Genomic DNA, 27,380 nt, shown 5'->3' with positions numbered 1-27,380 from the left:
AGAAAGTACAGACTGAAAAAATTTTCAATTCCTGTCACCAACAAAAAGCTAATCTCCTTAGCACTTAAATAGATCCTACAAATAAGACCACAAACCCAATAGAAAATTGGGCAAAGAATTGAATGGCAGCTCACAGAAAAGGAATACAGATGACTCTTAAAAATGTGCTCAGTCTCTGCCCTATTAAGAAAAATGTCCAATCTGAGGAATCTTTGTCTTACTCAAGGTTGCACTGAACACTCCTGTGTTTTTCTTGAAGTTATAGCTTTGACATTTAGGTCTATGGTTCATTTCAAATTAATTTTTGTCTGTGGCATGAGGTAAGGATAGATGTTAATATGTTCTAACACTCTTTCTTTGTTGAAATGATTATCCTTTCCCATAAATTGCTTGGCATCTTTGTTGAAAATTAATTGACCATATATGTGTGGGTATATTTTTGTATTCTGTTCATTTGATCTGTAAGTCTCTTTTTTCATCAATACCATACTAATTATTTACTGTAATTTGCTTTGGCAGTTTGGTCCTTGTGTGTGTGTCTGTGTGTGTGGTTTTTTAAAATAAATTTTATAATCTTACCAGTTTTGAATCTGTCAGTCTATCGATTTTAAAAAGATTGCTAGAATTATGATAGGATTGGCTTGAATGAGTAGATCAACTTGAGAGTAATTAGCATCTTAACAGTGTTGTCTTCCAAACCATAAACACAATATATCTTTTCATTTTTTAAAGTCTTTAATTTCTCTTGGCATTATTTTGTAATTTGCAATTTAGAGATTTTGCACATCTTCTGTTAAGTTTATTCTTTTTAAAAAATCTTATTTGAGAGAGAGAGTGTGTGTGTTGTGTGCGCACGAGCGGGGTGGGGGGGGTGGTATCTCAAGCCGACTCTGCACTGAGCACAGAGCTCTTCACAGGGCTCAATCTCACGACCCTGAAATCATGACCTGTGCTGAAATCAAGAGTCGGACGCTCAGTCAACTGAGCCACCCAGGCAGGCGCCTGCCCCTGTTAAGTTTATTCTTAAGTATTTAAATTTCTTTGTCATTTTTACAAATGGAAATTTTTAAATTTCATTTTTCTGTTGTCTACTACTAGTACAAAAATACAATTGATTTTTGCTTATTAACCTTGTATCTTATGACCTTGCTCAGTTTCCTTGATAGTTCTAGTAGTTGTTTTATAAATTCCTTAGGCTTTTCTATGTGACCAGTCATGTTGTTTGCAAATACAGACAGTTTTTTACTTCTACCATTCCATACTTTCTACCTTTAATTTGTGGGGTGGGAGGTGCTATAACTCTTTGAATAAAATAGGAAACAAGTCCATTGAGAGATAAATAAATAAACGAGGGGCACCTGGGTAGCTCAGTTGTTGAGCGTCTGCCTTCGGCTCGGGCCATGATCCCAGGGTCCTGGGATCGAGCCCCGCATCGGGCTCCCTGCTCCACTGGAAGCCTGCTTCTCCCTCTCCCATTCCCCTGCTTGTGTTCCCTCTCTCGCTGTGTCTCTCTTTGTCAAATAAATAAATAAAATCTTGGGGTGCCTGGGTGGCTCAGTTGGTTGAGCGACTGCCTTCAGCTCAGGTCATGATCCTGGAGTCACTGCATCGAGTCCCGCATCGGGCTCCCTGCTCGGCAGGGAGTCTGCTTCTCCCTCTGACCCTCCCCCCTCTCATGTGCTCGCTCTCTCTCATTCTCTCTCTCTCAAATAAATAAATAAAATCTTTAAAAAATAAATAAATAAATAAAATCTTTAAAATAATAAATGAATGAATGAATGAATGAATAATCTGAAAGTTTGATTAAGAATGGAATAGTTACCTAGTTTCAAAGAACCTCCCCACAAAATAGCTACCAATTACAAAAAGAGTAAATTTCAGTGTAGAAGCATAGCAGTCTCCACCTTCATCAAGTAATCAGGGTTGACATTCTCAGGAATGGGTCAGATTAAAATTGTGGTCTGATAGGAGCATATAGAAATAATTCATTTCTTTGAAACTTCCTCAGAACTGGTAATAGTTTTGTAAAATCATAATTGTTGCATAGAACATTTAGGAGGTCATCATAGGAGATATATCTTCTTCCATATTAGTAGAAAAGAATGTTTTTACTGCCTTTCATCACAAGCAAAATGAAAGATTTTTCTCCCTCACAAAACTAGACTCACATTTCTTCTGGGGTTCTTCAGAATATACATCTTTGAGTTGTAATTATCAAGATTATGAAGTTGAGGACTACGTCCAGTACAATGCACAATTACCAAGGCCGTCAGTTCCTAACTTCCTGTTTCCTGATCTTGACAGACCATCATAATCACTGGGGCCTTTTGTTAAAAATATGGATGTTTGGGCCCCACATCGGATCCTTTTGAGCCAAAATGTAGGGGGAGAGTCCTATTTTAAGAATTTATTTATTTGTTTGTTTGTTTGTTTTAGAATTTATTTGAAATACATATTTTCCTTAGTATCACTTGAGGTTATTGTCGGAAGAAATATAAATCTACCTTGGCTATTCAACAGAGTAGGACTTTATTAAAAAGTAGGTAGGGTAGGTTATTAGGTTTTTGTGAGAACTAGAAAACCAGGCTGGAAGGTTATGCAGCCAGGAATAATGTTTAAAATTATGTTACAGGCCTGGTTTAGAAGTAATACCACTACCCTAATATTGGCACTAGCTGACATATTACATTGCTGATCTTACCAACAGTAGGCATTGCTACCTCTGAGAAGTAGCCAGAATTTTAGGTGCTTATCATTCATTTGTGGACATAGGTCATATGTGCATGCCTAACCTACAAGGGAGAGAGGGAAAGCAAGCTTCTGTCATTTTCAGCCTCCATAGAGGGAGGCAGGCCCTGCCTTGTAACATAGAGAATTTCACAAATAGTTCAGAAGGGGGCAGCTAAGTAGAGTGGCAGATATATAGGTATATATGCTTCACCAATAGTTCTGTCTCTCTCCACAGTTTTGCATTGGAATTTGCGTTGGAAACCTGATCTATGCTAATAAGAAATTGCCTCTGTTATGAAGTCCCCATTTGCTTCTGTACCTTCCTAGCTATACTTTATGTGGAAAGCTGGACTGTACAGCTTACTCACTGCTCCCTCATTTCTGCTTGGTTGCTTTCCTTTTTAGTGTTTCTTTTTGCACCATGATCTCCTTCCTTCACTCAGCTGGAATAAGTAAAGCTGAATGTTTCCATTTTCCTCACTTTGCTCTGAAATTTTATTAATCTCCAATCTTTCTCAACCCTTTTCACCTTCCTCTTTCTCTTTCAACAAGTGCCCGTTTACCTTGGGAAAATGGGGTTCCTCTTTCCCTTTCTTCCATTTGAAAAGCATAAAATGTAGCATCATGCATAATGGAAAGCATATAGATTTTGCAAGTAGACCTTATGTTGAATCCCTGCTTTGTCAGATAACTAGTTAATCTAGTTAGCTGATTAAGACTGGTAATTTGGGCAAGGTACTTTACTGCTACCAACTTCAGTTTTCTTATCTGTAAAAGGATTATAATCTAGCTTTATAGAATCAAAATCATTAAATGGGATGCTTGAAATGAAGTGGTTGCTCAAAAAGGTTAATTCCCCTCCTGAGTTACATCTGGTAAACTACAGATTTACAGTGAAGTGAGCTATAGCTAGCAAAATGAGATTAGTGTTAGGTTTATACCTTATAAAAGTATTGAAATGAATTTAAGCATCACGCTATTAAGACTTGACTTTCATATAGTTCAACTCAGGGTAATCACCCACTGCTTGTGGTTCATAGTGCTTGGAGATTTCCTTTAGTATTTCCATAATTCACTGTCTACTTTCTTGTCTTCAAATCTGTGTTTTTCACATTTGTTATTTTTGTTTTGTTCAGTGATGTTGCAGTAGTATCATTTTCTACTGTTTTTCAATACATAATTTTTCAGTGTATATTGCAGCTAGCTAAGCTGGGCCTAGTCACTATTTATGAGTTAATGGTGGGAAAATGTTTCCAATTTCCAAATAAGAATTAATTTTTTAAGATATCCTTATTATATAAATTGGAAATTGAGGGGCACCTGGGTGGCTAAGTCGTTGAATGTCTGCCTTTGGCTCAGGTCATGATCCCAGGGTCCTGGGCTCGAGCCCCACATCGGGCTTCCTGCTCGGTGGGAAGCCTGCTTCTCCCTCTCCCACTTCCCCTGCTTGTTCCCTCTCTCGCTGTGTCTCTCTCTGTCAAATAAATAAATAAAATCTTTAATAAATAAATAGGAAATTGATTTTTAAGCTTATTCAACTTCAGAATTTTTGCTGATTTAGTAGCTTAGTAGTATACTTCCCTTTATACATATCAATCATTTTGTCATTGACTGTTAGTTTACTAAAATCTTTCCTCCATATTGTTAACGTGTATTGTGAAAAGAATAGTTTATTTTGACTTATTATCTCCTTTTGTTCTAAACCTTTTTACTCTCTGGTTATTTATATACATGCAGTGATGCCAGTACTTACTAGAAATCGTTTCTTTATGCATCTCAGTTTTACCCTTTAGTGTCCCAAAGTTTGTGAGGCATTTCTAAGGGATAAAGGATTTCCCATCTTTATTCACCATGTGAGCTGTTCTAGTGACAAATGAATTCTGGGCAGTGAATCGAGAAGGACACAGATGTCAAAGCCATGAATTTATAAATGTTCTGTTAAGAGGGTGCTTTGTCCAATCAGCGCTTTGTTAATTTCACCTACAAGAAGGTATAATTATTCAATTATGCTTCTATCTGACAAAAATCAAATGACAAATGTGTCAGAATGTGAAGGTAAAGGGTTAGTCAAGATTCTGGCAGGTGGCCCAAAATTTTAGCCAGCTGTGAGGAGGTGGATATGGAACTAAACTGACCTGTAACACTGATTACAGGTCCTTTATGAATATTCATACGTCTTACTAACAAAGATAAAAAATAATTTCATTTCTAAATGCTAGCAAATAAAGAAACCATAATTTTCTGTATCTTTGTGAAATATAATTACCTTGAAAAATATACCTCAACACTAGAAAAAGTAAAGTCATATTTCTCTGTTTGTTTCTTCTTCTTACCAAAATATTTTTAAAGTTTTTTAAATTTATTTTAGTAAATTGTAGTTTTTCCTTGTGAAAAAGTTATCCTTATTTCTTGGTAATATTACTAGTATATCATAGTGCTTGATACAGAGCCAGAGGTCAGCAAACTTTTTCTACAAAAACCAGACAATAAATATTTTCAGCTTTGTAAGCCCTCCCGTCTCTGTTCCAACTACTCAGCTTTGCCTCTAGAACACAGTGCAGCCATAGACCATAGGTAAATAAATGAGAGTAGCAATGTTCCAGTTAAACTGTTCACAGAAATAGCAGGGGGCTGAATCTGAGCCATGGGCCATTGTTTGCCAGCCCCTGATATAGGGACTAATGATATTTTAAATTTTTCACTAAGATTTTTAATAATATCTGAAATAAAAGAACTCTGAGCAGTGTTAAGTAACTTGAATGTCTGTGCACTACAAGACTCAGGATATTCAGTTTCCCATAGACTATGGTGTGAATGGCACTCCCTGAAGTAGTACAATATGGTGGCTCTGATAATGACCTCCCTCATCCATTTCTCCCACATCTATATCAGGGGTATCCGTATCTGGCTTGCTCCCTGTTTTTGTAGATAAAGTTTTCTTGGAACATAGCCAAGCTCATTTATTTACATATTGTCTGTGGCTGGTTTCACAGTTCTAGCAGCAAAGATAAATAGTTTCAACAAAGACCATATGGCCCACAAAACCAGAAATAGTTACTTTACAGAAAATGTTTGCTGATCCCTGATCTGTACCCTAACTATATTCCTTTTTAAGGATGGAGTTACAGGGCAAAATGTGGGACACTTGTATGATTGTCTTACTAAGTCCAACAAAAGATATATAAAGAAGTTGCCAAATATCTAAAGTTACTTTAGAATTCTGTTTCTGCTTCAGTGTTTCTCATCTAAGGATCTGGTTCAAGAAACTAAACATGCTTTCCTGTAGCTCATGCTCTGCTGGTTCAGCATAGTCAGCAACAAATCAGATACCTTGAAGAATTTGTATTAGTCAGGAATTTAAACACAGTCAAGAGACTTACCGTGTGTATGTGGAAGAGGAGGACCGTAGAAGTAACTCAACGGTCCATGGTAGCCCCGTACCCAGTACTCTAGCCCAGTGCAGCTATCACATCTGCCTCACATGCCCCCTTAGGGAGGGCTTGAGAAACTTCTTATCAGTGGCATAGCACCAAGTAGTTTTTCTGGGTATCTCACACGTCAGGCTTGAAAGGAGCAATTGCTTTGATGCCAACAGATCTTATCATGGGCTTTATTAGGAAGATAATTTAGTGCTGCTGTCATTGAATAATAAATTCCTAAGGCTGTGGATAGAAACAAAGTTTGGCAGAAGGGGAGGCTCACTTCTCTGCTGTTTAAAGACTAGTTAATAATCATGGAATTACTTCTTTTGTGCATTTCTTTGGTACATATGTACTTGTTTTCAGTTTATTGATATAAGAAAATGTGATTTCTACTTTAATTCATGAATCCCCTGAATTTTATTTGAAGGACAAAGTTAATTTTGTTTTTATTTGTCCGAGAAAAATATTTTTTTAATTTATTTATTTGAGAGAGAATGCACAGTGAGCGAGAGAGAACACAAGTGGAGCGGGGAAGGGCAGAGGGAGAGAGAGAAGCAGGCTCCCCGATGAGCAGGGAACCTGATGTGGGGCTAGATCCCAGGATCCCTTGTTCATGACCTGAGCCGAAGGTAGACGCTTAACCGACTGAGCCACCCAGGCACCCCCAATATATATATATTTTTTAATTTGGTGCTATACAGACTTTTTACCCTTGTTATTAGAATAGTTTCTTCCTGAATCACTCTCTTCTGTCACCTCTCTTAATACTTACTCTCCTGGTTTTCTTCTTGCTTTGGTGGCCCCAGCTTCTCAGCCATTTATTATCAACCTCCTTCCCTTCTACACATCCCTTAAATTCTGGTACTCATTATGTACTCTCCCTAGATAAACTCATGAGCTCCCGTAACTTACATTTCCATTCATATGATCATCATCCCAAATTTATATCTTGAACCCAGATCATCTGTTAAATTTCAGTCCTGTTTATTCAGCTGCTTATTGGATATTTTCACCCATTTGTCCCATAAGCACTGAACTCTTTTGTTCCTCTTGACTCTGCCCTTATTTATTCTCTAATGTAAGGGTTAATACCAAGATCTGCCCCACTGCGGAAGCTAAAAACTTGTCCATGACTTTTCCCTCTTCATTACCTCCACAGCCAGCCAATCCTGTGAGTTCTTCCTCCTAACTATCCCTTGAACAATGTGGGAGTTAGGGGCATCACCTGCCCCACCCCCTATGTGGTCAAAAATCTATAACTTTTAACCCCCGCCCCAAAACTTAACTACTAATAGCCTACTGTTGACTGGGAGCCTTACCAATAACATAAACAGTTGATTAACACGTTTTGTATGTTATATGTATTATATACTGTATTCTTACAATAAACTAAGCTAGAGAAAAAATGTTATTAATAAAATCATAAGAGAAAATACATTTACAGTACTGTACTGTATTTATTTAAAAAAAAAAAATCCATATGTAAATCGACCCGTGTTGTGCAAGGGTCAGCTGTTTATATCTCCCCCTTCCATTCCCACAGCCATTGCTCTACTGCAGATCACCTGGGTTATTACAAGTATCTCTTATCTCTTGTTTAGTCTTTGTCTTAATCTTGCATCTTCCCATTCATTCTCCACATTGTACTCCATCTGGCTTTTCCGAAACCAAAATCTGATCAGGTTGTGACCCTATGTAAAATTGTTCACAGGCTTGTCATTATTCTTAGAATAAAATCCAGTTTACTAGCATGGTTTATCCAGCCATGTTTTCTTTGCTCCCTGCTTACCTTTATAGTCTTATATCTCACTCTCTTAAATTGGAGTGTATATTAATTGTGACCCCATACGCACACTGCTCACTCTGCCTAGAAACTCCCTCCCCACTCCTAATTTATGTGGTCTTCAGTTCTTATATAATACCCGCACCCCTGGGGCACCTGGGTGGCTCAGTCATTAAGCGTCTGCCTTCAGCTCAGGTCATGATCCCGGAGTCCTGGGATCTGGCCCCGCATTGGGCTCCCTGCTCCGCGGGAGGCCTGCTTCTCCCTCTCCCACTCCTCCTGCTTGTGTTCCCTCTCTCGCTGTGTCTCTCTCTGTCAAATAAATAAATAAAATCTTAAAAAAAAAAAAAATACCTGCACCCCTGCTATAGCCAAATCTGAATTAGCTATTTTTGCTATGAGCTCCCTCAGTACCTTATACCTCCCCTTTCTTAGTATTTATTACATCACCAATAATTGCCCTTTTTTAAATGATTTGTCTCTTTCTACATGTTTCAGAGTAATGTGTAAAGATTTAGTATCTTTTTAAAGTTAGCATATTGTAAGTTTAACAAATACGTTCATTTCCGGTTTATTCAATTATGCTCTCTTGCTTTAATTATTTTAATAACCCATCATTGAAATCCTTATTTTAATCTTGCTATCACTGTAATGGAAATCTTTTTTTTAAAGAGGCTACTAGATAGGACTTGGTTATTTTCCCTGACCTATACCTCCATTAATCCCCCACTACTAGTAATCAGTTGCTAGTAATTCATACTGATGATTTGGGGATTTATATTTAGCCTTTAAAAAAGTATATTTTGCCACAAACGGAGATAATGATAAATTGTTGGGTATTTTATCTGTTACAGTCTACCCTGATATTTGCACTATCAGCCTTGTGGCAGTAAGTGATATGAATAAACATGCTGATAGAATTGCTTTTTGGGATAATGTTTATGGCTTCAACATGTCCTGTATGAAGAAAGCAGTTATTCCAGAAGCTGTTGTGGAAGTTTTAGATCCGAAGACTCTTATTTCAGATGCTTGTAGTATTAAGGTAGGTGTTTTTACCAGTTTTATTTTAACAGAATTGCCATTTTTATTAGTTTTCATTTATGAGTTCAGTATTTGAAATTAACATATTGATATTATATATGGGCTTTCAAAACAGTGATCTTCCTATATTAACCAGTCTAATGTACCTTGAGGTTACAGTATTTACCAGTTGACTATATCATCCTTTGGAATCACTTCTCTGTATATCGCAGTTCCTTATACTGAGGGGTTTGAAGGCGAAAAGTCCTGCTGTATTATCATTTCTGCTTCATCACCACCTCCCTGGCCTTGTTCTAGTTTCTCATTTACAGCCAGATTATTCATTCATATCATATATTCTACACAGTTTAACATCTCACATTCAAATTTCTTCCACCTTTTCAAATTAAGTAATTACAGTGAATTTGCCTATGAAACTAAAGCCCTACTCTGTTCAGATTTCTCAGTTAATTCCTTTTGTGTTTTAAAATCTTATTGTTGGGGTGCCTGGGTGGCTCAGTTGTTAAGCATCTGCCTTCGGCTCAGCTCTTGATCCCAGGGTTCTGGGATCGAGCCCCGCATCAGGCTCCCTGCTGCGTGGGAAGCCTGCTTCTCCCTCCCCCACTCCCCCTGCTTATGTTCCCTCTCTCGCTGTGTCTCTCTATGTCAAATAGATAAATAAAATCTTTTAAAAATAATAAATAAATAAATAAAATCTTACTGTTCACCATGCCAATCTCTAGTTTTATTGTGAATTTTGCTGTGTCATATTTACATAGGTTAAATAATAACTTTGCAGTGAAAAGTCATTGCTTTTCTTAAAAAGTCCTTAATTTGTCTGTTTTAATTAGATAAATTTAGTTTGTTCAGTTTTAGGTTCAGAACACTGTCTGCTTTTTGTAGTCGTACTTTCATAGCATCAATAATTGTTCCCTGCATAAAATGGATATTCAATAAATATTTGTTAATTTTCTTAATAGATAAAGGTATTTAAAGTTGGCATAGAATAATAAACTTAAAAAGTTTCTCAACAAAAGCAAGCTGATTAAAATTGCATTTAGCTTCTAAGAAAAAACTATAGCCTGGTTAATGATTATAATACTGTTGAGGGCTCTGGTACACTGATAGTAAGAGATTTATTTGTATTCTTTGATTATGGGTAGGAGTGTACAGTTCAGTCAACTCAGCCTCAAAGCTATGCAAAAAGAGGAGGGTAGTGGGGGAAGGGGCTAATTTTTCTCTCTAGTGCTCTTTGTTTAATGCCAAAAACTGCTATGAAGAAATAGTTGAAATAGAAAATTTTAGACTGATAACAAAGGTGTTTAAAAAGTACACATACCCTTTCTCTTTTTTTTAAACATTAATCAATGTTTATTTACTTGTTTGTTTAGGTAAATATATTTTGTTCCATGTTCCACAATCCTCTACAAATAGAAGGCAACCACACTATAACTTCTTTAAAATTTTCTCAAGCTATTTAAAAGAGGGTAGTGGCTCAGGTATATAGTCCTGTGAATTGTGTATGCTATGTCATAATCTACTCATGGCAAGTCAGCCTTCATGGCCTCCCTCTCGTCCCACTGCCATGGTCTGTCCCCATCTGCTCTCCGTAGTGAAGTGAAGAAGGACTTGAACCAAGGCAGAAAGGAAAATAAGGCTCTTTGGCCATTGTTTTCCTGAGTTAAATCTTCTTCCTTGGTTTGGCTCTTTGATTTTATCCGTTACAGTTTTTCCTAATATCTAACAAACTTTTCTTCAAATGCAATTACAAAAAGGAATCCTAAAACACCTTATCCTTTTCATTAGCCTATGTTTTCAAGTTGGCATTCCTATAAAAATGTTGACTCTTACCATGCATAATTTATAGCAAATGTGTACCACTGGTAGTATACAAAATGATTTTAGTTGGAAAACAAGAAAAGAATTTTATTTGAAAATATTTTAGTGTATCTTAGAAAAACGTTAACTAGCACATCAGAGCCATGATTTGATATATAGTGTTCTTACAAGAAGTCTAAGTAAAAAAGTACTAATTTGGTTTATACAAAAATTAACTAAATGATAGTGCTAGTAGCCTTTAAATTTGAAAACAACTCCAGAAGTGAGGTTTGAATGATTAAACTTTGCAAAACATTGGTTTACTGCATAAAAAAGGATATTTATCTGTTTGATTTTGGTTTTGTTTTCACTATTTTTACTAACTTCTTCCTTCCACTCTTTTTTAATGGGTAGCAAATAGATTGCCATACAACATCTGTCTCAGCTTTGGAATTTTCTTCGAATTTTACCCTGCAAATTACAAAGACATCCATGTGCACGGTAAGCTGTTTCATCTCCTTTCACAAATCTCACTAGCAGTGCAGTTGATTGGCAGGCTAATGAATTAATTACCAGACTTGTGATAAATGAAAAAGACTATTGCCCTCGACAGTCTATCTTTGCCTTTGTTAGGCTATTGAACGGATCTGTTTTGATAGGTCAGTAGACTTCAAAAAAGTTAGTTTAGTTGAGAGGAGAAAGTAGTAGGACACCATGTTTGCACAATGATTTTTCTTTATAGAGTCTTCCTTCTTGCCTCTCATGTAACTAATTGAAAGCACTCATCTTTATCTTCATAGACAAGTTCATGTCCTACACCTCCTAATAGCTCTTAACACTCAATGTAGATGGAAGTAAAATATGTTTATTTGGTATAGTGTTTTATATTCCTGTGTAAAATATAATAAATGATGATATACCTTTCTTTAAAGAAGCATCCTGGTGTAATGGGCATTAGAAAAGTTAGTATGGATTCACATTTGGTTCTGCCACTCACTAGCTTGTTACTTTGCTCAAGTTACCTAGGTAATCTGTACCTCAGACTAATCAACTGCTTTAAGAAAAATGGTAATAATTTCTATCTTGTAGACTAGTTACACAGATTAATGAATTAATATATGTGGAAGCACCTACGAAGTAGCCAGGAATGTTAGGTTATTAAAATATATTAGTTTTTTTCTTTCTTAAATAATTTCTAAATGTATATTAATACTAAGATAACAACATTTTTTACCAGGAGACTCAGAATGTTAATAAAATGTGGGCCTTTACTTAAGAAAGTATGAATTTACATAGGTGGTATTGATATAAAGATTTATATTATTTTAAAAAATTAATTGTATAGTTTTTGAAATACTAATTATACCTTAAAAATTAAAATTTTACTGAAAACTGTATGGTCAGTAACTGTGTGAAACAGATTATAGTCATGTTGACTTTGACTCTTGAACCTGATTTTTTAAAAGGTAGACATACAAAAGATTTTATGGCTTCTTAAAAATTGTTTCCGTTCATTTTGATCCAGTAATTATTTTCTATCCATGTGAGTTTAACAGTGTGCTTTGATGTTTTGAGGAATTCTTTTCATTGAAATTGGTTTTACAGTTTTTAAAAGGTAAATATCTAGATCCCAGATTTATGATTTCGGGGCACCCATTATATTTGTTTAACTGATAAAAACAAAATTTCATTCTTCCCCGATTTCTCCCAGATTTCTCCCAGATTTTCCAGTTGTCCTTTATAGTAACTGAAATGATTTGGTCAATTGAAATTACAGGCTAAAGGTTTAAACTCTTAGATTTGCTCTGTGTTTGATGTTAGTAATCCTTGAGAATTAAAAAAGACCTCTTGATTAATGACAGTTGATCGATCTATAAGGGAATTCTTAGATAGAAATTGCCGTATTACCAGTATTATTAAATAATATTATTTCAAATCTTCTTTCAGTGTCCTTCACATGAATCAAAGTAGAGCAAATGTAAAACTGTAGTCAAGACCTGAAAAACTGTTTGTTTTTAGTTGTGCATATTTTTTAGCCTTATGTAGACAGAGGAGTTTACTGAGTTTTTTTGAAATGTTCTTTATTTTTGGGGTTATTGGTCAGGGTTCTTAGTTTCAGACAACAAAGTCCAAATCAGCTTCTTAAAGCAAAAGGTGATTTATTGAAGAGTTAAGTAACATAATTCCAGACACATTGGGAGAGCTAAAAGAATAGACAAAATACTCTTAAACCGCATCTTAGAACTAGCCTGCTACAAAGCAGCCTGTACCGCTGCAGCCCCCGTAAACCCTAGAGCCCTTGGCCCTCTCAGTAAATGGGAGGCACCACTGACATCCCCAGATGAGCAGAACTCTTCCCTGCCATCCTGTTCCTACCCCCCCTGCCCCAGTCATGCTGTTCAGGTCCTCCGTACAGATCTTCATTCAGCACCTCTGGCTGCACATAGGTCAGGTTGTACACTAGCGATTAAAAAGTCTTAGGAGGTAGTTTTAGCTGCAGTAGTGTGATGCTACAAAAGAGTTTCACAATGCATATATAGAATTATTTTCTATTCTTGTTATTTGACATAGAGTACAAGAAGCTTTATGTTGAAATAAATTATACTTATCCTTTAACGATCTTGGTTTTATTCTGTATATTTAAAAGAATAAAATAGAAATAAAACACAAAAAAGCTGGTAAAGTAAAACTAATGATATAATATATGGTGATTAACATAACAATAAAAAAATTTTTTTAAAAAGCTGGTAGTCTGTTTAACACAAAAATTATAATAGAAATTTTTGTATTAAAGAACAAATCAAATAGGTACTTGCTGCATTTGTTCCTGTACAGAGTTCCATAAGAGAAATGAATCAAAAAGAAACTTATATTACCTTATATCTATAAAGAGCCTTTTAGATTTATATTTTTATTCCCAACATGCCTGAATGATTTTAATATAGAAGTCTGGAAATGAGGTAGGTCTGGGGTTTAGGTAGAAGGTGGCTGAAGGTTGAAGTGAACTTGTGTATGTCTGATCACTGCTGAAAAATGTACTTCTGTAACTCACCTTTGAGAGGAATGTATAGTTTCAAGCCATATTTATTGGATGCACACCAGGTACTGAACATATAAATTTTAGTACTTATTCAGTGTTAACCCTTCTGAGATTATTCTGTCAAATAATTTGTCAATATAAATTGTCTTGGTGATAATGTCTAAGTCATTGAACACTTGCATGCCAGACAATGTGCTAATCACTTTAAAATCATTATTTCATTTAGTCTTCTTAATAACCATTTGAAGCGGGTACTAACATTCCCATTTTTGGGGGGGTGAAGAAAAATAAATCACTATGTCTTACTTGTGAAATATCCTGACCCCCCAAAAAACTCTGGTGGGATTGTACAAACTATTCATACAGAAACTTATGAATGAGATATTAAGGGGGGGAAGAAAGGAGGTAGCCTGTTGCATTTGAAACAGATCTGAAAAATCTAAAACATGTTGCATATGAAACAGGTCTGAATAATGTGATTCTCAGCCAATAGTCTAGCAGTTTTTGGTAGGGAGAGAGAGAGAGAGTGTGATCAAAATGCACTCTTTCTCAGAGATGGGGTGACAAATTTATATGCTAAAATAAGTCACATAGCCCATCCTCTTTGCTGCAAAGAAAAAGTAGATCTTCGAAATTTTTTTTCTTCACATTTTCAGAGTGTATTTATCGTTATTTGGTCTTAGGAACTTTCTTTCCTTCCCAGCATGCTTACCCTAACGTGAGCCTGGCATGAGTAAGGTTTTGTGGCCTGTAATGCCTTTATTACAGTTTCATTATTTGTGAATCCCAACTATCCATCCATATCTACTCCCAACTATCTTTTGCTCTTTGAGGTGGTGCCAAGTCTTTACACTCTTCTGCTACCAACCATCTGGAGCTATTATGCAAACCTAGTCTCTAAGGCTACTTTTGAATAGATAGATTATTCGCCTGGTTACTTGGGAATAATCCACAACAAAGGTATTAAAAAGGATGAGTGCCTAATTGGAACTTTGTTTCTCCTTTATATTGTAAGAAGAATTTAGTATTTAAAATACTAAAAATAAAAATAATTTTAAAAAAGCAATGCGTGTCAAAGAGATGGAAAAAGTTACTTTGGGGAAGAAGATGTATGGCTTCTAGATAGAGTAAAGAAAAAAGTATTTGCTTTTGTACTGCTGAGTACAAACCTTCAAATATATTAAATACTTTCTTCCTTGTGCTTAAAACTTGAATGCATAGCCAAAAAGTAAGATGGATGATTTCTCTGAGTAGTTAAGCCCATTTTAAATATATGCATAACCATTTATTTCTAATGAGATTCTAAATTTGTAGCCTAATTAAAATATTAGAGGAAATTGGATTTTTCAAAGTAACAAGATACTAAGAACACCCCCTTTGCATTTAATTTCAAAAGCATGTGTGCTGTAGACTGATAGTGTTTTTAGATGGCTTTCTCAAGTTTGTCAGAACCTTTAATAGAAAACATCTTTTCTTTGCAGTCTTCACCACCAACACACAGGGGTACATACACCACAGAAGAAATTTGATAGCATTTTTAATGTAGTGTTTTGCATTAATAAACTTTTTTATGTTTTGGGGAATTTAACGGGACATAATAATCATATGTAAGTGTCTTGAATCTTGGTTAAAGGATAATTTTCCAATGAATACTTGTAGCGTATACATAGCGATTTTCTGAGCATTTTTTATGTATCATATATTATTGACAGTTTAGGTCAAATTGCCTTTCCTTTTATGATGGGATATGAATTTAGTTAGCACCTGATTGTCTATCACAATAGCCTGCCTAACCTTGCAGTAAATGAGCAATAAAGTCCATTATTATATGGGAAGTTATAAGTGTTCAAAAGCAAGTGGTTTAAAGCCATACAATTTAGAACTAATATGTTTTATTTTGTGAGTTCTAGTGTATTTTTAATGTCATTTATGTAATTGTATAATATTCTCCCTTTGTGTTCCAGCAGCATTTATATTGGCATCTGTCTATATAAGCTCCTTAAAGATACAGGCAAGCAGATACATTAAATGACTCTTCATACTGCCTTTTGTATAACAAATGAGTTGTTTACCTTAAAAAGGAAAATAATATGATTTTATCAGATTACATACATAAATCTTTGACATATAAAGATTTTTATTTGATACATTATCTCTTAGAGCAATCATTTTTATATATTAATTTCAGCATTATATTTTCTTTTATTCTACATCTCTGTTAGCATGCACTGGAACAGTGACTGGTACAACAATGTTCAGTTTGTATAAACTTTCCTTAATATATTTCTAAACCTCATTTAACAAAGAACAACATTTTTCCTAGGCATTTTTCTTTTACTACAGTTGCTAAATTAAAGAAGAGCCACTGGAGTAAATAAAAAATAGCAGACTTTTTTTTATATTTGTATTTAAAAACCTCTTACAATAAAGTCTTTTGGATTTTATCAAAGTACATTAATATGAGTACAGAGGCATTGAGAGGTTTTTAATTTTTTATCAAAACTTTTAAGATCATTAATATAAGAATTTATATTAACAGATATTTCAGTTTGTTAAACAAATATTAAATACTGACTGTGTGCCAGGCTCTTGTCTGAAATCTATGCACAAACACACACACACACACACACACACACACACACAAAACCTGTTCTCTGTCCTGAAAAGGCACTTGTGTGAGAGGAGACAGGGGCTAAGAAAATTTCAGTATGACTTTAAAATTATGAGTATAGATGTATACACAGAGTGGTTTGGGAACAGGAGCACAAAAGAGATATTTTCTGGAGGAAAAATTGTAGTTTTAGGTAGTTAAATTTTTTAGCCAAGATTCTGAGGAAGAAAAAAACACTTTACCCCCCCCCCCAAAAGATTTTATTTTAAATGAGGAAACCTGTTTCCAAGGATGAGAAGATTGAAGGAAAAGACTAAAGTCTAGTAGCCATTTAAGAAGTTCACTTTGGGATAATTTCTATTTACCTATTTTTTAATTCGCTGGTCTTTTCGTCATCTGTATTCTTCCTGCTGTTAAGATAGCTGCTAAATACTTTCATGTTAAATATCATGTTTTTCAGTTCCATAATTTCTATTTTCATTTTTTGAGTTATCATTCTTTCATTTTTTTAACCAGTTTGGTCGATCTTTTTATCTAAATTTCTTAACATATTAATAATCACTCTTTTAAGGTCTATTTGCTACTTCCCTAAGCCAACTGTGATTCTACTTGTTATTTTTTTTTAAGTTTTATTTATTTAAGTAATTTCTGCACCCAAAGTGGGGCTTAAACTCACAACCCCGAGACTAAGAGTTGTGCACTCCTCCGACTGAGCCAGCCAGGCACCCCTGTTGCTTTTTTTCTTTTGATTATGGGTCACCTTTTCCTATTTCTTCTCATATTTCATAATTTTATGTTTTGTGCTAGCCATTATTTGAAAGGATAAATCAGAGTAAAGTAGGTGATATTTTCCCCTAGAAGGGCTTCCACTTAACCTCTGCCTGGGTTGGTAGGATTGAGGGGCTGATACCTATTATCTAATCTGGAATTGAGGTTGGTCAGGGCTGGGTACCACATGCACAGGATCAGGGCACTCCCTCTCACCAATTTCTTGGGATGACAATCAAAATACAGCTGAGTTTAGGGAGAAAGACAAAGCACAGGATATTGGAAAATCTGATCATCGGTGGACCTCTCAGTACAGAGCAAGGAGTTGGCAGGGGTAGGAAAGGTCCTGATACGGATTTGGCATGGCTCGTGATCTAGTTGAGAATTGGCAGACACAATGAGAGGGTGAGTTTCAAAGTGAAGAGTAAACAGTCTAGTTGAGCCTTCTCTTCTTAAGAGGGCATTAGCTCTCAGGATTAGTTGAAAGGTCTGTTGTGCATATAAACAGATTTTCTTAAGGTGCCTGAAACAAACAACTTCATCTTCCTGGGCAAGTTTCTGGAATAGCAGAGAGTTGAATAGTAATGTCATGTTAATGTGACAGTGAACTGTGTGCTTGTAGATGATTTTGGCTTTGGGATCTAAGCATTGCAAGAAAACGTCTCTGCTCTGCCTGCTTTGCAGCACAACCACCAGCTTCATCCACCTTCTGGGTTTACTTGCTCTACCTGTCAGGCTTCTCCAGATTCTAGTGTACCATATTAGCTCAGACCTGCCCATTAAAAATTGACTGGGTTCTCCTTGTTCCAGCTAGGTTGCTGTGCCTGTGGCATTTTTGCTGCTTTTCCCACTAAGGGGCCCGACATTGGGTAAATGCCTTCAGGTATGAAAGCCACTGTTTCTCTCTGCTCAACTAGGGAGGGCTGGCTGGCTCGTCCCTCTCTGGAAATAGTTTATCTAGACTTCTTTGCCTCCAAGATTCTTCGATGGTTCTAATGAAAAATATAACTGTTTAGTTTAGCGAAGGTTTTTTGATTTTTGTTGTTATATCAGAGTGAGGATCTTTTGCAAACCTCTACATCCTAACTAGAAACAGAAGTCCCTGCATGCATTGTTTTTAAAAACCCAATCTGGAAAATCTGGGCTTATGTATTTAAGATTTTTGAAAGTTAGGAAAAGTAAATGAACATAAACAAATTTAGTCCATGAACTAAAAAATAAATTGTATGTTACCTCCCAGTTCTCATTTTGGTTTTCTTCCCTGTTTTTAAATGACATACTTGATAAATGATAGATGTATTTAAGAGGCACTGATATTTAGCTTTTGATGGACTCAAAACAAGTCTTTGGTTAACAGTTTTTTAAGGCTAATGCAAGTGTTATTAAATGAAACTTTAAAATGTTTAAAATTCAAACTTTAGTGATTCCTTACTCATAGTATTGTTTTTTATTTTACTTTTTAATTAAGCTTTAATTTTTTCTAATAGCTTACCAAAAAACTTCAAATGAGCCTATTTCTTTGTAATTCTGTTCTTAAATCTTCTTGAAAATTCTCAGACAGTAGAAACCTGCTAATTCCAAACTCATTTCTTGGGTATTAAATCAGCTCTTAGTACTTTTAGGTGTAAATTGACCTAATTTTGACCTTGCAAAGCTAATCAGCTAAAGAAACTAATTATTAAAACACATCTGTGCTGCTTAGAAATTGTAAGATTTGTTTTGAACTTGCATCATAGATTTTAGTGGGACATCTGGTATATATTTTAACAGGCTTCATTAAGTAAATTTTATGTGTTGGGGGGAGGACGTTTCTATTTATGTGATTCTACCTCTCCAGTCAGTTTTAGGTTTCTCCTTATATAAATGACCATATGATCTAGAGCATGGCCATAACTTTGTACTCTTCTCTGAAACCTGAACCTTTGTAGTTAAGCTTCAATGGTGGTGACAATACTTAAATCTCTTCAATTATACTCAGAAACTGTTTTTGAGTAGCATTATGTGCTAAGAGCTGTAAGGCATTGGGAATATAATAACAAGCCAAAACAGTTCTTTTATTCACAAAGCATAAATGAGGGAGACAGATATTTAAATTCATTTTATGGTTACATGTGATAAAGGCATTCTAGTTATATAAAAATATGTCGATATCTTTTAGAGATGTAAACTGAAGTAATATGGGGGAGAAATGACATATCAGGCATTTGCTTCAAAACAGTTCAGCAAAAAGAAGGGGACAGAGGAAGAATAGATGAAGTAAATTTGCCAAATAGTGGTAACTGTTGAATACAGGTGATAGGTACTCAGAGGTTCTATAATTGTGTATGCTTAAAATTTTTCATACTTCGATGTTTTTAAAGAATAATACTAACCAGACAGCATTCTAAGAAATGCATAGGAGTGGGACGCCTGGGTGGCTCAGTTGGTTAAGCGACTGCCTTCGGCTCAGGTCATGATCCTGGAGTCCCGGGATCGAGTCCCACATCGGGCTCCCTGCTCGGCGGGAAGTCTGCTTCTCCCTCTGACCCTCCCCCCTCTCATGCTCTCTCTCTCTCATTCTCTCTCTCAAATAAATAAATAAAAATATATAAAAAAAAAAAAAAGAAATGCATAGGAGTGATGAGGCAAAGGTACTGTGCTAAGTTGTTACCATACAACTGCTATAGCTACCAAAGCTGAACACATGCTTATTCTATGGCTTAACTATTTCACTCTTAGGTCTTTACACAACAGAAGTGTGTTCGTGTTTGCCAAAAGACATGTACACAAGTGTCCATTGCACCCTACTTCATTATAATCCCAAACTGGAAACAAGCTAAACATTTATCAGCAGTAAAATGGATAAATAAATGTAGTATATATATGGAGTAGTATATACCAATGAAAAAAGATGATCTTGAGTGTACACTACAACATGGATACATTCTTCATGAACAGGAAAAAAAAATCGGGAAAGTTTAAAAACATACCATGGAGCACGTGGGTGGGTCTCCTGGTTAAGCACCCGACTCTTGATTTCAGCTCAGGTCATGATCTCAAGGTCCTGCAGTGAAGCCCCACATCAGGCACTGTGGTCAGTGGGGACTCTGCTTGAGGATTCTCTCTCCCTCTTCCCCTCCCCCCAACTTTGCACGTGCACACGCGTGCGCACTATCTCTCTCTCTCTAAAATAAATAATAAATCTTTAAAAAAATAAATAAAAGCATATTTTTTAATACAGCATGGCACTCTGTTATAAGCTGTCTACTTCATCTGGAGCCCAGACAAAGAAATGATGATGTGTGCCATTGCCAGAAGAACTGGCTGAATTGAACTTAGTGAGGGATGGTTTAGACATTAGTCTCTAATGTAAAACTTTACTAAGGGATTTTCCAGAGTAATTTTGATTACCTGATTTTCCCATTATGTGATTAATTCTTTTTTTAATTTAATTTTATTATGTTATGTTAGTCACCACACAGTACATCATTAGTTTTTGATGTAGTGTTCCATGATTCATTGTTTTCATATAACACCCAGTGCTCCATTCAATACGTGCCCTCTTTAATACCCATCACCAGGCTAACCCATCCCCCCACCCCTCTCCCCTCTAAAGCCCTCAGTTTGTTTCTCGGAGTCCATAGTCTCTCATGGTTTGTCTCCCCCTCCAATTAACCCCCCTTCATTTTTCCTTTCCTTCTCCTAATGTCCTCCATGCTATTCCTTATGTTCCACAAATAAGTGAAACTATATGATAATTGACTTTCTCTTCTTGACTTATTTCACTTAGCATAATCTCCTCCAGTCCCATCCATGTTGATGTAAAAGTTGGGTATTCATCCTTTCTGATGGCTGAGTAATATTCCGTAGTATATATAGACCACATCTTCTTTATCCATTCATCTTTTGAAGGGCATCTCGGCTCTTTCCACAGTTTGGCTGTTGCAGACATTGCTGCTATGAACATTGGGGTGCATATGGCCCTTCTTTTCATTAAATCTGTGTCTTTGGGGTAAATACCCAGTAGTGCAATTGCTGGGTCATAGGGTAGCTCTATTTTTAATTTCTTGAGGAAACTCCACACTGTTTTCCAAAGTGGCTGTACCAATTTGCATTCCCACCAACAGTGTAAGAGGGTTCCCCTTTCTCCACAACCTCTCCAACATTTGGTGTTTCTTGCCTTGTCCATTTTTGCCATACCAACTGGTGTAAGGTGGTATCTCAGTGTGGTTTTGATTTGGATTTCCCTAATGGCTAATGATGATGAACATTTTTTCATGGGTCTGTTAGCCATTTGTATGTCTTCTTTTGAGAAGTGTCTGTTCATGTCTTCTGCCCATTTTTTTACTTGATTATTTGTTTTTTGGGTGTTGAGTTTGAGAAATTCTTTACAGATCTTGGATATCAGCCCTTGTCTGTAGTGTCATTTGCAAATATCTTCTCCCATTCTGTGGGTTGCCTCTTTGTTTTTTTGACTGTTTCCTTTGCTGTGCAGAAGCTTTTTATCTTGATGAAGTCCCAAAAGTTCATTTTTGCTTTTGTTTCACTAGCCTTTGGAGATGTATCTTGAAAGAAGTTGCTGTGGCCGACATCAAAGAGGTTACCTATGTTCTCCTCTAGGATTTTGATGGATTCCTGTCTCACATTGAGGTCTTTCATCCATTTTGAGTTTATCTTTGTGAATGGTGTTAGAGAATGGTCGAGTTTCATTCTTCTGTATATAGCTGTCCAATTTTCCCAGCACTATTTATTGAAGAGACTGTCTTTTTTCCATTGAATATTTTTTCCAGCTTTGTCGAAGATTATTTGACCATAGAGTTGAGGGTCCATATCTGGGCTCTCTATTCTGTTCCATTGGTCTATATGTTTGTTTTTGTGCCAGTACCATGCCGTCTTGGTGATCATGGCTTTGTAATATAGCTTGAAATCAGGCAATGTGATGCCCCAGCTTTGTTTTTCAACATTTCCTTGGCGATTCAGGGTCTTTTCTGATTCCATACAAATTTTAGGATTGTTTGTTCCAGCATTTTGAAAAATGTCATGGGAATTTTGATCAGGATGGCGTTGAAGGTATAGATTGCTCTGGGCAGCATAGACATTTTAACCATGTTTATTCTTCTGATCCATGAGCATGGAATGTTTTTCCATCTTTTTGTGTCTTCAGTTTCTTTCATGAGTGTTCTGTAGTTCCTAGAGTATAGATCCTTTACCTCTTTGGTTAGATTTATTCCGAGGTATCATGGTTTTTGGTGCTGTTGTAAATGGAATCGATTCTCTAATTTCTCTTTCTACAGTTGCATTGTTAGTGTATAAGAAAGCAACTGATTTCTGTGCATTGATTTTGTATCCTGCCACATTACTGAATTGCTGGATGAGTTCTAGTAATTTGGGGGTGGAGTCTTTTGGATTTTCCACATAAAATATCATGTCATCTGCGAAGAGAGAGAGTTTGACTTCTTCTTTGCCAATTTGAATAACTTTTATTTCTTTTTGTTGTCTGATTGCTGTTGCTAGGACTTCTAGTACTATATTGAACAATAGTGGCGAGAGTGGGCATCCTTGTCTTGTTCCTGATCTTAAGGGAAAGGCTCTCATCTTTTCCCCATTGAGGATGATATTCGCTGTGGGTTTTTCATAGATGGATTTTATGAAATTGAGGAATATTCCCTCTATCCCTATACTCTGAATAATTTTAATCAGGAAAGGATGCTGTATTTTGTCAAATGCTTTTTCTGCATCAATTGAGAGGACCGTATGGTTCTTCTCTCTCCTCTTATTAGTGTGTTCTATCACATTGATTGATTTGTGAATGTTGAACCACCCTTGCATCCCGGGGATAAATCCCACTTGGTCATGGTGGATAATCCTTTTAATGTATTGTTGGATCCTATTAGCTAGGATTTTGTTGAGAATTTTGGAGTCCATTCATCAGGGATATCGGTCTGAAATTCTCCTTTTTGATGGGGTCTTTGCCTGGTTTGGGGATTAAGGTAATGCTGGCCTCATAGAATGAGTCTGGAAGCTTTCCTTCTGTTTCTATTTTTTGAAACGGCTTCAGTAGAATAGGTATTATTTCTTCTTTGAATGTTGGTAGAATTCCCCAGGGAATCCATCAGGCCCTCGACTCTTGTTTTTTGCTTCAATCTCTTTACTGGTTATTGGCCTATTTAGGTTGTCAGTTTCTTCCTGTTTCAGTCCTGGTAGTTTATAGGTTTCCAGGGAAGGCATCCATTTCTTCCAGGTTGCTTAATTTATTGGCATATAGTTGTTGATAATAACTTCTAATAATTGTTTCTATTTCCTTGGTGTTAGTCGTGATCTCTCCCCTTTCATTCATAATTTTATTAATTTGGGTCCTTTCTCTTTTCTTTTGGATAAGTCTGGCCAGTGGTTTATCAATCTTATTAATTCTTTCGAAGAACCAGCTTCTAGTTTCATTGATCTGATCTACTGTGTTTCTGGTTTCTAAGTCATTGATCTCTGCTCTAATCTTAATTATTTCTCTTCTAATGTGTGGCTTAGGCATCGTTTGTTGCTTTTTCTTTAGTTCTTTAAGGTGTAAAGTTAGTTGGTGAATTTGGGATTTTTCTGTTTTTTTGAGTGAGGCTTGGATGGCTATGTATTTCCCCCTTAGGACTGCCTTTGCAGTATCCCACGGGTTTTGGACCGATGTGTTTTTGTTCTCATTGGTTTCCACGAATTGTTTAAGTTCTTCTTTGATATGCTGGTTGACCCAAACATTCTTGAGCAGAGTGGTCTTTAGCTTCCAAGTATTTGAATTTCTTCCAAATTTTTTCTTGTGATTGAGTTCCAGTTTTAAAGCATTATGGTCTGAGAATATTCAGGAAATAATCTCAATCTTTTGGTATCGGTTGAGACCTGATTTGTGACCCAGTATGTGGTCTGTTCTGGAGAAAGTTCCATGTGCGCTCGAGAAGAATGAGTATTCTGTTGTTTTAGGGTGGAATGTTCTGTATATATCTGTAAGTTCCATCTGGTCCAGTGTGTCATTCAAAGCTCTTGTTTCTTTGTTGATTTTCTGCTTAGATGATCTGTTCATTGCTGAGAGTGGGGTATTGAGGTCTCCTACAATTAATGTATTATTATCAATATGACTCTTTATTTTGGTTAGCAGTTGGCTTATGTAGTTGACTGCTCCCATGTTGGGGGCATAGATATTTACAGTTGTTAGATCTTCTTGTTGGAAAGACCCTTTAAGAATGATATAGTGTCCTTCTGTGTCTCTAACTACAGTCTTTAGCTTAAAATCTAATTTGTCTGACATAAGAATTGCTACCCCAGCTTTCTTTTGAGGTCCATTGGCATGGAAGATGGATCTCCATCCCTTCACTTTCAGTCTGGATGTATCTTTAGGTTCAAAATGAGTCTCTTGTAGACAGCATATGGATGGGTCCTGTCTTTTTATCCAATCTGCAACCCTGTGCCGTTTTATGGGAGCATTTAGGCTGTTCACGTTGAGAGTGATTATTGAAAGATATGAATTTATTGTCATCATGTTGCCTGTGAAGTCCTTGTTTCTGTAGATTGTCCCTGTAAATTTCTGTTCTTTATCACTCTTGGGGTCTTTCTCCTTTTATAGAACCCCCCTTAATATTTCTTGCAGGGCCGGCTTAGTAGTTACATATTCTTTCAGTTTCTGACAGTCTTGGAAGCTCTGCATCTCTCCATCCATTCTAAATGATAGCCTTGCAGGATAAAGTATTCTTGGCTGCATGTTCTTCTCATTTAGTACCCTGAATATGTCTTGCCAGGCCTTTCTGGCTTGCCAGGTCTCTGTGGATAGGTCTGACATTATTCTGATGTTCCTCCCTCTTCCCCCTAACTGCCCTTCTGATGGTTTCCTTGGTTCTAAGATTTGCGAGTTTTACTATTACATGCTGGGGCGTTGGTCTCTTTTCCTTGATCTTGGGAGGGGTCCTCTCTGCCTCTAGGCCACGAATGTTTGTTTCATTCCCCAGATTAGGGAAGTTCTCAGCTACGATTTGCTCAAATGTATCTTCTAGTCCTCTCTCTCTCTCTCTCCACCCCCTCCGGGATCCCAATAAGTCTGACATTGGAGTGTTTCATGGCATCTATGTGACTAATTCTTTACATAATATATGACTCTACTGTAAAAGGAAGCTTTGTCTCATATTCAGAGGGATTCTATCTAGTCTGATATTGTTTATATTTTGATTAAAGTCCAGGTGTACCCAATGCATTGCCTACAAAATCTTGGATATTTCCATCTGACCCCCCCGCAATCTTTCATTTTTCCCCAACCACAGAGTCTAGCCTTCTGAGCTAAGCCCCAGAGGATTTTAGCCTTTTTAAAATCTAGATTTCTTCAACTAATTTTCTGTGGTTAGTTGCCTTCCTATCTTTTTTTGTACTCTTGCCTTGGAAACATACCATTAAGAAAAGTTTAATTTTTTAAAAAGATATGTTTCCCACTTCCTATTAACTTTGAGGTATATGTTCATTGATTAGAGTAGCAGGATGAATCACCTGCAATATTAAACCATTATTTAAACATGCTCAGAGAGAATGCAGAAGTCCACAAAATGAGAAACTCTGAAGTTGAGTAAAATAACGTGTCCTTAGAGTGAATAGAGATTCCTGTGCTTGATCCTCCTTTGAAAGCCATGCTGTAAATAATGCCTCTGAATCTGCATTTTTAGAAGTCCGTTAACAGTGATTTTAAAGCCTCCAGTTGAGTTATATTGTAAAAGGATTTGAACATCATATTGTTCTAAAATATAATTTGGAGTGTTGAAATTCTTCTGCTATATTACAATCATAATTTAATTCTAGATAGGAATAGGGTCATGCTTGAAATCATCAATGCCAAGGGTCAGAATAAATTTGAGAGAAATAATCACACTCAAGCAGGACTGAAATACTTATCTCAAGCACAGCAATAAGCATAAAAATGGTTTATTTATCAAATAATCAATAATAGTGAACTCAGATTAGACATGTCAGGGGAGTTCCTCCCTACACTTATCTCAGAGGCTGCCAATTAGCATTATTAGGTTGTGACAATAAATGAGTTTGACCAGGTATTTTCCTCTTTGATTCAGGCAGTTATCCCCAGAATAATGACCTATAAGGAAGTAATCTCAGTTTAGATTTCCTTTGACTTACGCTGTGGCAGAAGCCGTCGTGAATATTGGCATTCAGAAATTCTGAACATCCCAAAACACCTAATGTTTCCAGCCATCTGATGTATATGTATGTATTCACAGGAAGGATCAGTCTTTATTGGGAGATGAGTCAAGAATTGGAAAAATAAATTTTTGTTACAAATACTGTATGGCTCAGAACATATTAGTTACCAAAATCAGTCCATCTTTCTCTTTTCTAGAAGACTGAATGAGAAAAGGGCCAATCTTGAAATAGTAGGGAGTTTTCTAAAAATGATTAAAATCAAAGAGGAAAATTTAAATAGTGTTAATGTAACACTGTGGTTAAAAGCTTCAGCTTTTGGGGTGCCGGGGTGACTCAGTTGAACATCTGACTCAATCTCAGCTCAGGTCTTGATTGCAGGGTCGTGAGTTTGGGTCCTGTATTGGGCTCCTTGCTGGGTGTGGAGCCTCCTTTAAAAAAAAAAAAGCTTCAGCTTTAGACCCAATGAACTGAATTTACTAGTATGACTTTAGAAAGAGGTATTTAACTTCTCTGAATTTCAGATTTTTCATCTGAAAAGCGGAGATCATAACACCAAGTTATTATTTTGAATGTGCTGAATGAGATAATGCACACAAGCACTTACCCCTATGCCTGGCTCATAGAAACTCTCCATAAAATAATCCAATTAATATTTCATTCATTTTCCTGTCTTGTTGCATTTTTAAAGAAAGGGTTATTTGTTTAGTTTTATTTTTAACTTACCCATTTGGTTATGGAGATTTTATTTTTTTATTTTTTTAAAGATTTTATTTATTTATTTGAGAGAGAGAATGAGAGAGAGAGAGAGCACATGAGAGGGGGGAGGGTCAGAGGGAGAAACAGACTCCCTGCTGAGCAGGGAGCCCGATGCGGGACTCGATCCAGGGACTCCAGGATCATGACCTGAGCCGAAGGCAGTCGCTTAACCAACTGAGCCACCCAGGCGCCCTGGTTATGGAGATTTTAGATTGTGAGAATTGATAGATGGAATTTACTTCTTCCATCAGAATTGAATAAGTATAACTGATGTGGCTGTAC

The 27,380-nt window shown here is 36.3% G+C and overlaps 1 protein-coding gene across 1 annotated transcript in view; it reads left to right on the top strand.

Moving 5' to 3' along the window:
• PRMT3 (protein arginine methyltransferase 3) overlaps positions 1 to 27,380 on the top strand; it is a 131,707-nt gene that overhangs the window by 72,840 nt on the left and 31,487 nt on the right. The window contains exons 12-13 of the mRNA XM_078058303.1: positions 8,790 to 8,977; positions 11,188 to 11,274. Of these exons, the coding sequence (XP_077914429.1) occupies positions 8,790 to 8,977; positions 11,188 to 11,274 (275 nt within the window). The remainder of the gene's footprint in view (positions 1 to 8,789; positions 8,978 to 11,187; positions 11,275 to 27,380) is intronic.

The sequence above is a fragment of the Halichoerus grypus genome, chromosome 11, assembly GCF_964656455.1.
Source record: "Halichoerus grypus chromosome 11, mHalGry1.hap1.1, whole genome shotgun sequence".
NCBI classification, from domain to species: Eukaryota; Metazoa; Chordata; class Mammalia; order Carnivora; family Phocidae; genus Halichoerus; species Halichoerus grypus.
The sequence above is the reverse complement of the archived record's forward strand: the minus strand, read 5'-3'. Positions and strand labels throughout refer to the sequence as shown.